The sequence below is a fragment of the Strongylocentrotus purpuratus genome, unplaced genomic scaffold, assembly GCF_000002235.5.
Source record: "Strongylocentrotus purpuratus isolate Spur 01 unplaced genomic scaffold, Spur_5.0 spur5_scaffold_11, whole genome shotgun sequence".
NCBI classification, from domain to species: Eukaryota; Metazoa; Echinodermata; class Echinoidea; order Camarodonta; family Strongylocentrotidae; genus Strongylocentrotus; species Strongylocentrotus purpuratus.
The window spans coordinates 33,064,673-33,080,489 of record NW_022145596.1 but is presented as its reverse complement, the minus strand read 5'-3'; the positions used below and the strand labels follow the sequence as shown (position 1 = coordinate 33,080,489).

The following is a 15,817-nucleotide window of genomic DNA, read 5'->3' as shown; positions in this document are numbered from 1 at the left end:
TTTTTTTACTAGAACTCAAGTTTATCTCTTTAATTTGGCGGGTTTAATCTTTAGTTTAAGTACATGAAGCAAGTGGGATATCAGAATGGAAAATAAAGAAAATATTCTTGTATTGTTCCACCTGTATATGCTTCATCTTGGATTTGATGAATTTTCATGTAATAACCTGAAGAATCCCAAATGGATGTCGATGTTGTCCCTGTCAAAGCGTAAATGCAGGGGTTATAGAGGTTGGTACAAATCTGTGCACACATACATGTAGCTGTTTGATGGTGTAACATTGTACATGGCAATAAATAACCTTTTTGAGAATGTCAACTATTTATCACCTCTTGTTTATGTGTGCATAATTCACTTGTAAACAGTGCAAAGAAAGTTCACTGCAGCTTGGTAGTGCTTGTATCTACAGCTGTGGTAATAATGTTCAAAGTCCTCTGGAGGTGCATAGAGATGGTGTATCAGATTCATAATGTGAAACATGAATGTGCTGCACTACAATGGAATATTGTTATTAATAGTATCTCGCTATTCAAAGAAGTCTGATAAAGTCTGTTGGACCCTAACAAAATCAGAGCTCAAAGTGTGTGACGTCTAAGTATTTCATTAAAATTGATCAAAATTTGATGGATAAAGCAGATTCTGACAATTACAACAAACCTGTGATCATGTGTATAAGAATCCATTTTCACTTTTGTCCATCCATCTACTATTCTTGGCTGCATTATCAAATGAACAAATGAAATGAACTTTAATTCAATTTAATTCAGTTCAAATATATACTGGTAACCAAATGCTTCAAATCCTAACCCATACTAGGGCATTTTGCTTTCTTGTTTCTGTTTGAATGCCAATTAAAGCAATATTTTACCCTAATGTTAAACCCTTACCGACTGATATTGCATTGAAATTGGCCTTGGCTTCATCATTTTGTTTGTCCAGTTTAAAAGTACAATATGAACGAAGAGCTTCAGAGCTGAGCTCCTATATAATTACATGACTTGCCATTTGATGAACCTTAATTGTACTTTGCCATGCGGTAAAAAAAAGAGGACATTGTAATTGAGAGGAGGACTATAAAATGAGAGAGTAGAATCGCAGACTTGAATTTTACTTGAATAGACCAAGGATGCCTTTGTCAATCAATCAATGTCCATGGTAATAAATCAGCAAGTGGAATCAGTTCTTCCTCTTCTTCTTCTTTGAGGGGGAAAAGCAGCAAATGTGTATTTCCTTTATCACAATAATCACAATAATGCAAAAAACAACAACATGGTATAAAATACTGAGGCTTACAATGTAAAGAGGTATGATAGCTAAGTGGTTGAGCAGTGGTCTCAAACTGTCCTGGGTTTGAAAACAAATTGACATCGTAGTGCCCATGTTATGCCTCTGCACACCAAAGGTGGTGCTGGAAGCATTATAATCTGGGGTTGTCCATCTGTCTGATGAGCTATGAACTTCAAACAACGCATTACTGTTTATCACCTTTAGATTTTAGTTTTAAAAGGTCAAATGTCAAATGCCAGCAAGTCAATTGACATGAAATTTTTTTAAAAATTAACCTTGTTATTGTCAAATCAATGACTTTTTAAAGCTATTTTAGGTGTGAAGCTAAAACCTGTAACTATAAACATGTAGTATGCATCACAGTAGAGAGACAAGTGATGACATGTGTTCGCAAAGTTGTGATTACAAATAAAAGAATATTATTATTATTGTGAATGTTGTTTTATTTTGTTGTGGGATGGTGCTCTCACTGCAGTAATTCTATCAAAATCGTTTACAGCAACCCAGTGGTGACTGTGACGTATCTAGGTATAATGGCGCTTGTGGAAAACAATGAAAGTGCAGTTTATTTTTTGCCTTAAAAAACACAATTTCCTATGAACTTTCCCCATTATAAAATTTGCATGGGGGCACTGAAGTCATGGGCATACATGTATTTTCATTTCAGGGGGGGGGGGGGGGAGGAGGCTTTTAAACCCAAGCAATTTAAAACCTTTTTTCACTCTGCATGTATGTATAGCCTGTTTGTTTACATCATGTTATTCCAAGAATAATTCAAGCCGTGAACTTAACCAAATATAGGTGGGGGCATATTGGAGACACATTCACATTTGTCTTGTACCAAGTTCCCTAGATGACTAGCAATCACATTTTCTAAAGACTTAAAGATCTATATATAGATAGGATGCATGTATAATGTGGTTTAAAGGGGGCTTTATATTTTGTTTCCCTCTCTCTCTCTCTCTCTCTCTCTCTCTCTCTCTCTTATGATTACATACTTAATTAAGAATGAATACTCTCCAAGTATTTTTTGTACATTCCATCCCTTGCAGGAGTTCTTGAGTAGGCGGAACTTAACAGACTTTGGAAACTCTGCACTGATCGATATGAATGTGGGCGAAGATGGTCAGCAGATGGCCATATCACTTCCTGGGGTCACCAAAGGAGACATGAGTTCTAGGTCCTTTAAGCCAGAGGTCAATGTTTCCTGTGTCAGATTCTCAGCTACAGGTACGTCTTTTGATTTTGATTTTGATTTATTTTCTTCTGCATTCATATAAGATTACAGTTTTTTCGATAACAATAATAATATAAAGTACAATAAGTATTTTTCTGACAATGAATCATAAATAAGCAAACATATATATATATATAAATTGTTATTTTCAAGAAAGAAATGATAAACCGACATAAATACTTAATTTCCTCAAACATAAAACATTTAAAATTATTTGCGGAAGAAGGACTGTCATTGTAAGCAAATTGCTTGATAATCTGACAGCCCCAGACAAAACTCATGAAAATAAATTAGCACATTTATTAAGCAGAAACGGATTTTGATGATGGTGATATTGACAATGCAGATGAGGATGATGATGATATTGAAGATGATGATGATGATGACGATGTAAGATTCAAAGCCTTAGGTATAACTATTCACTCATGTCAGGTACTCAGCCATAGGTAGGTCTATTCCAGACCTGCCAACCAGTATGATTTTGTCGATTGTTGATTTTAACCCTAAAAAAAAATTCTTCCTGTGGGTAGAAACTGTAAGAGGCATTAATCCGCGTAACAATCAGTGTTTATTTTCAAGAATACAACTTTTGTCAGTAAAATACAACTTTTGGGACTAAAGAATACAGTTTTTGAACTCCAGAGGTTGGCAGGTCTGCTATTCACACATGTCAGATACACAGCCATAGTTAGGTCCATTCACACATGTCAGATTCACAGCCATACATGTAGGTAAGTCTATTCACACATGTCAGATTCATAGCCATAGGTAGGTCTATTCACACATGTCAGATACTCGGCCATAGGTAGGTCTATTCACACATGTCAGATTCACAGCCATAGTTAGGTCTATTCACACATGTCAGATTCACAGCCATAGTTAGGTCTATTCACACATGTAAGATTCACAGCCATAGGTAGGTCTATTCATACATGTCAGATACTCGGCCATAGGTAGGTCTATTCACACATGTCAGATTCACAGCCATAGTTAGGTCTATTCACACATGTCAGATTAACAGCCATAGGTAGGTCTATTCACACATGTCAAATACTCAGCCATAGGTAGGTCTATTCACACATGTCAGATACTCAGCCATAGGTAGGTCTATTTACACATGTCAGATTGACAGCCATAGGTAGATCTATTCAAACATGTCAGATTCACAGCCATAGGTAGGTCTATTCACACATGTCAGATACTCAGCCATAGGTAGATCTCTTCACACATGTCAGATTCACAGCCATAGGTAGATCTCTTCACACATGTCAAATACTCAGCCATAGGTAGGTCTATTCACACATGTCAGATACTCAGCCATAGGTAGGTCTATTCACACATGTCAGATACTCGGCCATAGGTAGGTTTATTCACACATGTCAGATACTCGGCCATAGGTAGATCTATTCACACATGTCAGATACTCAGCCATAGGTAGATCTATTCACACATGTCAGATTCACAGCCATAGGTAGATCTCTTCACACATGTCAGATTCACAGCCATACAGTAGGTAGGTCTATTCACACATGTCAGATTCACAGCCATATAGTAGGTAGGTCTATTCACACATGTCAGATACTCAGCCATAGGTAGATCTCTTCACACATGTCAGATTCACAGCCATACAGTAGGTAGGTCTATTCACACATGTCAGATACTTGGCCATAGGTAGGTCTATTCACACATGTCAGATACTCGGCCATAGGTAGATCTATTCACACATGTCAGATACTCAGCCATAGGTAGATCTCTTCACACATGTCAGATTCACAGCCATACAGTAGGTAGGTCTATTCACACATGTCAGATACTTGGCCATAGGTAGGTCTATTCACACATGTCAGATACTCGGCCATAGGTAGATCTATTCACACATGTCAGATACTCAGCCATAGGTAGATCTCTTCACACATGTCAGATTCACAGCCATACAGTAGGTAGGTCTATTCACACATGTCAGATACTTGGCCATAGGTAGGTCTATTCACACATGTCAGATACTCGGCCATAGGTAGATCTATTCACACATGTCAGATACTCAGCCATAGGTATGTCTATTCACACATGTCAGATACTCGGCCATAGGTAGGTCTATTCACACATGTCAAAATCTGTTCAGATTCAAACAGTTTTTTGGGCTTCAATATTACACCATATCACAGACACTAATAACACGTAACAGCGTAGGGCAATCCAACTTCTGTAAAAAAAAAAAAAAAGCAGAAAAATCAAAGAATCTGAATGGAAAGTTAAGAAATATATCAGACCAATAATCAGGGAGATGTTTGAATTATAAGATCACTAAATTTATGTGAATCTCAGATTGACAATTTGGTTAGTGAATTGTGACATACTCATGGACTACTCTACCGTCTGTTGTGTACAACAATGTAATTGATTTATGTTTTTCTCATGTGCCTACTCTCCTTTGGAATACTACTAAACATATATCCTCCCTATTTTCACGAAGTGACGGTAGTGAGGAAAATCGTACGCAAAGTGAATGCAAATTTTTTTCACTACCGTCACTTCGTGAAAACAGCGACGATATTATGGATAGCATACTCTTAAAGGTACTATGTCCCATTTGCAGGCCAAAAAAATGAAATTGTTTAATTCCAACAGCATTTGAAAGATAATATTAATTTAGAACTTCCCTAAAAATAGGGGGGCTTGAAAATGTCTTTAAGTGGGAAAATAACAACTATTAGTTGTTTTTTCGACTTAAGAGCTATAGAGACAGTAAGTAATAGTCTGATTTTCAGACCATTGTACCGAATGGTCGTACGTTTTATGCTGCACAAATATTCAATCAGTTTAATTTTGTAAAGGGCTTTGTAAACAAATTATTAGTAGTATTAATGTTGATATTGATGTTATTATTACAACTATTTTTGTTATAGCATACATGTACTCTGATCCGTTACTATTTGACAGGTTCCCAGTGGGCAGCCACCACAACTGAAGGCCTGCTTGTATATTCTGTAGACAGTAGTTTAACCTTTGACCCCTTTGACCTGACCCTTGACCTCACTCCATCCGTTGTCTTTGATGCTTTGAAGCAAGAGGAGTGGTCCAAGGCGCTTATGATGGCCTTCAGACTCAATGAGAAAGCAGTAATACGACAGGTCATCGAAGCAATACCATGGCCACAAGGTGAGCAGGATTCTAGATGTACTTTTGTTAATTTTTCTTTTATTCATCTTTCTTTTTATATTTTCTTCTTTCTCTTTTTCCACCTGTCCTTATGTATAAACTTTTGTAGTGTTTTCCTTGATGTTTTTTTATAATAATAATAACATATTCATTAGTAAAGCACAATAACAATCTGGATATATTCTACTGCGCTGCAAGAGCTTGTAAATGCTGTGCTATACATACTACATGAACAAGTGAGTTTTCAGTCTTGATTTTTAAAAATTCTAGTGATGGGGCTTTCCTTATTTCCTTGGCATTGCCAACCAAAGGTGGTGCTGGAGGCGTTATGTTTTTTGGATTGTCCGTCCTACATGTACTTTCTCATTATCGCAGAACTTCAAACTTGGTTATTGTTTCATCAAATCTTTATTTCCAAAGTACATATTACCACAAGAACATGATCTAATTAGATTTGGGGTTAAGTAGGTCAAAGATCATAGAGGCTGAATTCCAAAATTGCAGGTTTTAGACTTGTTATCATAATATTCAAGAACCATTTGAGTTCGCCTTTATTTCCATTATTTGGCATTCTAATTAATATATTTTGGGCATATTTTTATCACTTTCGATGTTATGGTTTCACTATATAAGCATTTAAGAGTGTGATAGATAAAGAGTACCCATTGCAGCATGGATGCATTGTTTGAAGTTAATTAGTAAATATTATGATTTCATTCCTGACTACTATGCAGTCATCTTTAGTTTGTGTATTGTAATTAAGCACTCTGTCATTGATGCCCCATCATGACCACTTGAATAGCAGTGCAATTTCCTGTCTCCATGAAACAAGACACGTCTCCTGTGAACCTGCAGGTTAGAAGTCTTTGGAGACGGTTCTCGTTACCTTTCCTCCACATTAGGATGAAAAAGAAATTCAATTCATTCCTGTATCATAAAAGCCATTTATAATCATGCATGCATCACCTCAAAGAGAAAAAGGCATAATAAATTGTATTATTGAAAACCAAATATAATGCAATAGAAGTTTTATGTTCTTACTTTAAGGTATCATATAATTATAATGATAATGATAATTTATGATGATAATAATAATGATAACAATGATATTGGTTATTTTTATGGCGCACATATCCATTAAGCACGGTGATCGCAGTTTTCAAGAAAATTTGTCCTACCATTACCCTTTAAACACCTGGGTGGAGAGTGGCAAATGTTGATTAATGTCTAATTGTCAAAGAACACTAGTGCCCCTGCGGGACTCGAACCTTGAGTTATGTGATCCACAGTCCGAAGACATATCCCAGACCATGATATATTTACAAATATTATGTATCAGAGTAACTCTTGCTGCTGTAATTCAACATGTGATCATTAATGCACACACATGCACACCCACCAACACTCAACCCAACTCCACAGCCAAACCCCACAGCCCATACCTAGAAAAAAATTAACAGTGCAAACATTTTAAAGGGTTGAAACTTTTTTTTAAAGGAGTGAGAGATATATAGTTTGAGTTCAAATGATTCATACTAGAAAGAAAAATGAATTAAAGGCCCTCTCAGAAAAACAGTTTTAAAACTGAGAGAGTTTAACCCTGTTCAATTATAACTGATAAATGAAAATAAATGAACAAATAAAATGAATGAAAACTAAACAGAGGGGTAGTAAAAAGTTAGGGAAAGGGGAAAAACATAGGAAGAGCCAGGAAAAGTGATTTTCTTCCAGCTAGTTATGCACCAGCTTATTAGTTAAAAGGGAAAAAAAAGATAATTAAAATATCTTTTTTAATGGGGTCTTACATGGTTTACAAGGGTCTCATTTACTTGTCCTTCTTTAATTACTATCCTTATATCTATGAATCATGTCACAAAACCTTATCCTGAACAAAATTTGAATTTATAACACACTACTGCTACAAAATCAGATAGAGTGAGAGGAAAAAGAAGAGATAAAAGAAACATGTAGAAAGATTTTGAGTTTTGACATTGGAAGAGAATCTGAACCAAATCAATCTTGACATGAATGACCATACAAAGATTGGTTATCTTGAAAATTGAATCTTGATGTCATTACCTATGATCAATATTGCCATGTCTGGGCAGATAATTGAGACCATAAAACCACCTGTTTCAATCACCTGTTTCAATCAAGCATTCCAAAGTGATCAGTTCCAGCACCTAGTCAATTTGTAACTTTTATTGAAGAGGGAGATGATATGAAATGTTGCGATGGATAGTTTCTTACAGGTGAATAATTTCATGGTACAGTTCGGTTGATTGGATGCCTACTAACCTCTGCCATCAAGGCTCATTCAGATGCCTGCTAACCTCTGCCATCGAGGCTTATTAGGCGCGTCTTCATCATCTCGAGATTGCCAAATATCTCGAGATTGCCAAATAGCCCGCTATTTGGGAAATAATCCCGAAGAAACAAATCGCGTCTTCACTATCTTGAGATTCGACCTCGAAACTTGAAACTCGACCTTAAAAAATTAGCTCGAGATATTTTGCTCAGCGTTATCGTGTATTGCGAATCTTCGGTCTAGTGAAGACGCACGGGACAAATAGCTGGATATTTTGCCAAATAGTGGGATAATTTGCAAACTATCCCAAGATATCTTGGGATGACAATCCTGACCAAATATCCTTCTAATTGCTACTTCGGTCTGATGAAGACGCAAATTAGCTGGATAGTTTGCGATCGGGATAGTTCAAATAGCTGGATATTTGGCAATCTCGAGATAGTGAAGACGGGCCTATTCAGATATGATGCGGTAAACCATTGCACTAATTATTTTAGAAAACCTTCTTGTGTTTTTTATATGTAAATGAAAGGCAACTGCGTGCAACAAAGACCTTGTTCATATTCACTTTGCTCTACATGTATGTTATCAGATAGAGAAGTATATACACTTTACGTCATCATAAACAAAAAACTGCTGCCTTTTTTGTGTGTCATATCTGAACAAGGCAGGCTTGAGGTGCTTGTTAATCACATCCAACTACAGGATGGTGGATTGATGTTGAGCTTTGAAATTAAGTGACTGTATTCAAGGTCATTTGGTTCAGTTTGGAAGGAGGATCATAAGGTATGAATTGAAAGGACTTTAATAAGTGAACACTGTATTTCAGAAACCTCTCAGTGGACATACACGTCTTTGATGAGATTAGTACATAGTATTGTTGGCATGAGAATGTGTGTTTTGGCAGTGTGTTAACACTGTTTTCAAGTCTATTTTAAACTATATGTTACAGTGTGTGATTTTATGAAAATTCATTTTCTATCATTCTAATACACAGTCTTGGTCGGTGGTTATGGTGAATATAAATTGTTGTCATGCATCTAGTTCTAAATTCTAAGACCAATTGTCCTTATCTTTTGTCCACCCATCTGTCTGTTCGTATGAACATGGTTTGATAAAGGAACAACCTGGTTCCAGTAGTCTTTGGGTTGAGAAGAATCACAAGATTCATACCACAGGTACATCTCTTGAAAATATAGGTCAATGTGGATCAAGTTCAAAGGTCAATGCATTCCCTCTCAAAAGCACCATATTTTCATTAACTTTGTAGAATGAGGCGAGACCACTCGGGTCTCTGTACATGTAAGATGTCCTTGCATTGTGCTGGGACACAGTGCCTGGAGGCAAATCTTGTATTTTAAGCCTTACTATCTGTATGGATGACAACACAAATCAGGATTATGCATCCTGATTGCAAATCTCTTTTCATCATATGAAGGTACATACATACATGTATACGCTGTTCTCTTGTAGGAATTCTCTCTTTTTTGAGATTTTCATGTATGAATAGAAGTTTCCTTACCTGTGCATATATATATATATATGAATTTAGTAACTTCAGAAACAATTCATGTGGATGATATTCCTAATTGAACGGATTAGCAATGAAGAGATAGAGATGACAGGTAGATCCTTAATATTCATTGCTACGCGATTTCTCATTAATGCAAGCGTTCCAGAGTCGCCTTTCAAAGGGTTTTTTTTATATGCTTTTTTAATAATAGGAACTCTGCATATTAATTATGGATGAGTTGACTGTTGTCCATTTTTTTTTTACCAGTTATTTCTCAAAATGCTTCTGTGTCTCAGTTTTGTAGGATAGAACAGACATGAATAAACAGGAATTTTACTTTAAAAGCTTTTCTTTCTTTTTTAATCAGAAAATTAGGCATGTTCCATGTTTATTTTGGTTTTCTTCAGATGTTTCAGATGCAAGCATGAAAGGAATTTTATTTTTAATACTGAAAAAAAAAATCTTATATTCTTTTTCTTTATACTGGTTATTCAGCCTGAGATATGTATGTGTACATCTCTGTTTTATATATATATGCATACCTTGATGTATACCACTAAGAGATGATTACATAATGGGAAAGGGGGTTTACAAAATATTAAATCTTAATGGTAGTAGGTAGACCCAACAAAAAAAATCATATACAGTAATGTCAAAATATGATGACAAACAAACATGGCCAGTGTGTTTTCATTGCTTGCATAAATTAATGCACTTTTATGATTAAAGAGTACACTTGGATGCAAGTAAAGAATAAGAGAAACAAATTGGTGGAGAGTAATAAGAACTGGACAAGTGAAGTAAGAAAACATTATGAACTTCTTGCATCTATTTTTTAAACCCTTTTTGCTATTAAAGATAATGTGTAAAAAATTATGAACTCTTCAATAAGTGCAATATTACCGGTAGCTGCAATTGTAATTTATTTTAATTTGAGACCTCCAATGATCTGGGGAATTCTATGTGGTATCATGTTACATTTATCACATACAAGTTACCTTTAATATATTATGGAAAAACAAAGTTGTGCACAAAAAATTAATCACCTGAAAATGACAGCATTTACAGTATGCTCAATTTTGGTGTCAATATAATTTTATTAAAAATGTATCTCATCTATTTTTTTTTTTTTAAATATATGTACGGTACACACACAAAAGGATTAAAATGAAGAGGGTGCCAACTCAAAGAAGTTTGGGTACCAAAGAGTTGGAGGTTTCTCCATAATCCAGTACAAATTCTCTTATCAATAGCAGCAATTTGGAATTCAAATATGCATAATTTATATTGAATTTTCATTATCTGATTTTAGGGAATTTTCGCTCACTTGTCTGAATTCCTGCGCAATTCATATTAATAATTATTTCCCCTTTGTTTGGGTTTCGTTTGTTTTTGTTCTTCTGTTTGTTTGTTATTATTTTTTAATGATTTGATATTTGATGTGTTTGTTTTGCAGTGGATGTGATATGTAGCAGTATAGCAGATACATACGTAGAGAAGATGTTGTCCTATGTAGCAGAGCAGCTTACATCATCACCTCATCTTGAGTTCTATGTGTTATGGGCTGAGAGACTTCTTACCATCCATGGATCAAGACTCAAACTCAAACATTCATCTAACCATCATGCCATGCTTACAGCTCTACAGAAAGCACTCATCTCAAAGACTGATACCATAGGCAAAATGTAAGCAGTTTTTGTTTGTTCTTCATTTCAACAATAGACTATTATAAATGTAATGCTTCCTGGGAGAAATTTCAATTATTTAAACATATTTGTGGCTTTCACCCAGTAAATAAGATCGATTTGATTGATCTGTAATTGAAAAACAAGTCAGAAAAAATCTTTGAACCAGCTGCTGCCCGGTAAGCAGTAGATGGCAGGTTCAAGTCCCTCTGGTTTCAAGATTTTTTCTGACTTTTTTTTTTTTTCAATTACAGATCGATCAATCAATCTTATTTACTGGGTGTAAGCCACAAATATGTTTGAATAACAATAGACTAGTTTGAATTTTATTTCCTGTATGTTTCTTCCCTTCTTCTATTTACGTGTTATTATATATGGCATCTATTTGTGGTTCCAAGCATCAGGAAAATCTCTTTAGTCATTAAAAGCATCCTTTGTTTTGGAAGATGCATGAAATATGAATTGTCAATTGGTCTATTCAATGGATGATATAGATTGAAGTTATTATACCTCATTTGGCTGTCATTCTCGAACTCTTCACGTATGTATGAACACATCAATAGAACAGATGTTTTCCTCAGGACAGGTGATCATCTGAGTAGTTTGGGGAAGGGGATGAAGCATTAAAGGTCTTTATTTATCCAGTTGCTTGCAATTTTCCAATACCTGTCTATCAGAATTAATGAAATCTTTGAAGCATTCTTGTTTTGTGAGATGATACATGATATTTAGGGACAGGCATGTTTTGTTGATCGGTCTAAGGCATCGCTTACAACATTTTTTAAGTCGCACCACCCTCTTAAAGGCATTGTTTAACAATGTTTTCAGTTTTACAAATCTGAGATGCATGGCTCTACGTGTTATCAGTGTCTGTTATATGGTGTAACATTGAAGCCCTACAAAAATTGTGCTTCAAAATGATCATGAATTGCCTCAAAAAAGTAAACATCTTTGAGTGACTGGTTTTCGGTTTTTGAAATTTCGAATTCCAATCATAAATATCTTGATAATCAGACAAGCGATCGGCTTGTAAATGTCATGGGATTCCTGACTGATCTAAAGGTTTATAATTGTGATTGCAGCATGAGTTAATCCAGGATTTTGTTTAGAATCTAAGACAAAGATACCCAATCCCTATTGAGAAGCAAAAATGTCTAATATTTGGTTGTCATGAAGTCAATGTTATTCTAAAATAATATCTAGATTTCTCTTGCGGCACCCCTAGAGATGTTTGATGTTTTGCACCTGTTTGAAAAACACTGGTCTGAGGCCACTATCACATTTTGTATGATGACCAATAGAAGAGTTACTGTGGTTTAATCCCTTGATGGAGAATGCAGTATTTTCCATGTTCAAGCCCTAGCAGCAGCCCTAGCATCAGCACTCAGTCACAATTCTACAGCCTCCGTGTGACAAACATTGTCAACCAGGGTTGTGTGTAAACACGGTTGTAGAGGCACTAATAGTAGGGCAAAGAATAGCCAACCATCTATAACCAGTTTGTGATCCGTCAGTGACCGGTCGGCAGGTGGTTGCGTAGTTTGGGATGAATTATGAACCCTCTGCAACCGATCAGAGATCTATGTTTAACCTCTTTTCTCTTACTGATCAGCTACCAGGTGCAAAGAAAATTTTTTCTTCAAATTCTAGATTTTTATTTTACAGACTTTGTTGATGGCAGCAGCTTTTCTTCAGTTGTCACTGGATGGCAACTGTTATTGTGGTTGGTTTAATATGATCTGGCCTCTACAAGGTGACTGGCTGCCACTTCACCCAGTGTAGTGGAGAGTGTGTGTTGTATCTTCTGAATCCTAATTGAATCTAGTGACAGTTAAAATACAACACTTATGATCAGTAATAGTAACCAGAAAGGGGTTATAATCAAAAATCAATTATTGTTGGTGAAAATTTATGATGACAGAAAAAATATCACTTATAAAAAAAGATAATTCTAACCACGGTACATGTGCGAGCTGCTGTTATTCCCTTGACCCTGAAAAATTAAGATATTTGACCTTCTTAAAAGGTATATAATTATGACCAAAGAATCCTCACTTATTAAAAAAGAGGGGGGCTATTAATCATTGTTTGAAAAACTTGTAAGCTCCCTCGACTCTAAGCAAGCTTATTAAGTGTACCAATCACCAACAGATATTCTGTGCACCTCCAAATTCAGAATAAGTTCAAATATTACTTCTTTAAAGAGATATTGAACATTCAAGTACACTCTCTCATTACAAAACAAGACGACTTATGTGTTACCTACTTGACGCACCTGTATGTGCTGGGATAGAATAGGGCCTGCAAGGAACCCAAGTCTGAATTTGGTGTCATGTACAGAGTAGTCTTTAATTGTTCCCATTCATTACAAAAATATAATGTCCATGGAATTAATCATTATTGCCCAATATCAATATTATTTGTATTCTCTTAAGTATTTCTAAAATATTGCAAAGAAGACTTTATTCCTTTTTGTTTAAACACTATATTCTGAATGAAAACCAGTTTAGATTCAAGAATAATCATTCAGTAATTCAGTTGCCATGGCATTAATAAATGTATTGACTCTATTTGTAAGTAATTTAATAATAAAGAGAATTGCTGGGAATTATTTATTGATCTGTTTAAGGCATTTGGCAGCATAGACCATGTTATATTGTTACACTAGCTTGAAAATTATGATGGGTGATTCCATGCATGTCATACAGACATTTAGAAAGCATTTGTCATCATGTTGAGTGTTGTTAACAATGTACAAAGAAATGCTGGGTTCCTGAGTACTTTGTAGAACAGCCATAGGGCACGATATATTGGCAGTCAGAGTGAATACTGATTTTACATTTATATATGACATAAAATAGTGGCAGTGATGCAGGAAAAACCTATTAAAAGACAAACAAATAAACTTACCCCTTAAAATTCTGTGAAGTATGCATACAATTTTAATTGAAACATACAACTTTTGCTTAATTACTTAAGAAGAGCATGATAATGCTGTGTTTTGAAATACATTTGCTTGGATTCTGCTTGATTTTAGAGGACATGTACTTGTCTATCAAGGTTTGGTTTTCCTTTAACTAAGCCCATCTTTATGAATAGGATACAACATACAGTTTATACGCTTCCAGTGACCTTTACCAATTATGGAATAGTACACAAATTTACTGCAATATGTTTGCGATTTACATGTAGGTGTAATGATTGAAAGATGCAGTTATTTTCTGCTATTGCACATAACTCTACCAATATGCAACAAACTAACTTCTGTATATTATGAACTTCCTGAAAACCAAGAAAAGCAATCAAGTTCCTGTCATGATTTCAATCACCTTCCTGTGTGACAGAACACTGTACTCCTGCTTTATACACTCATGTAACTCTTTCATTGCTAATATAACACTGAATACTGTACTCCTGCTTTATACACTCATGTAACTCTTTCATTGCTAATATAACACTGAATACTGTACTCCTGCTTTATACACTCATGTAACTCTTTCATTGCTAATATAACACTGAATACTGTACTCCTGCTTTATACACTCATGTAACTCTTCATTGCTAATATAACACTGAATACTGTACTCCTGCTTTATACACTCATGTAACTCTTTCATTGCTAATATAACACTGAATACTGTACTCCTGCTTTATACACTCATGTAACTCTTTCATTGCTAATATGACACTGAATACTGTACTCCTGCTTTATACACTCATGTAACTCTTCATTGCTAATATAACACTGAATACTGTACTCCTGCTTTATACACTCATGTAACTCTTTCATTGCTAATATAACACTGAATACTGTACTCCTGCTTTATACACTCATGTAACTCTTCATTGCTAATATAACACTGAATACTGTACTCCTGCTTTATACACTCATGTAACTCTTTCATTGCTAATATAACACTGAATACTGTACTCCTGCTTTATACACTCATGTAACTCTTTCATTGCTAATATGACACTGAATACTGTACTCCTGCTTTATACACTCATGTAACTCTTTCATTGCTAATATGACACTGAATACTGTACTCCTGCTTTATACACTCATGTAACTCTTTCATTGCTAATATAACACTGAATACTGTACTCCTGCTTTATACACTCATGTAACTCTTTCATTGCTAATATAACACTGAATACTGTACTCCTGCTTTATACACTCATGTAACTCTTTCATTGCTAATATAACACTGAATACTGTACTCCTGCTTTATACACTCATGTAACTCTTTCATTGCTAATATAACACTGAATACTGTACTCCTGCTTTATACACTCATGTAACTCTTCATTGCTAATATGACACTGAATACTGTACTCCTGCTTTATACACTCATGTAACTCTTTCATTGCTAATATGACACTGAATACTGTACTCCTGCTTTATACACTCATGTAACTCTTTCATTGCTAATATAACACTGAATACTGTACTCCTGCTTTATACACTCATGTAACTCTTTCATTGCTAATATGACACTGAATACTGTACTCCTGCTTTATACACTCATGTAACTCTTTCATTGCTAATATAACACTGAATACTGTACTCCTGCTTTATACACTCATGTAACTCTTTCATTGCTAATATAACACTGAATACTGTACTC

General features: G+C 35.2%; 1 protein-coding gene across 2 annotated transcripts in view; it reads left to right on the top strand.

Annotated features, from left to right (window-relative positions):
• The window catches only part of LOC752047 (periodic tryptophan protein 2 homolog), a 62,848-nt gene that overhangs the window by 36,580 nt on the left and 10,451 nt on the right, over nucleotides 1-15,817 (top strand). For both annotated transcript variants that reach the window (XM_030981217.1, XM_030981218.1), the window contains 3 exons: nucleotides 2,340-2,517; nucleotides 5,465-5,683; nucleotides 10,961-11,189. In XM_030981217.1, coding sequence (XP_030837077.1) covers nucleotides 2,340-2,517; nucleotides 5,465-5,683; nucleotides 10,961-11,189 — 626 coding nt within the window. The remainder of the gene's footprint in view (nucleotides 1-2,339; nucleotides 2,518-5,464; nucleotides 5,684-10,960; nucleotides 11,190-15,817) is intronic.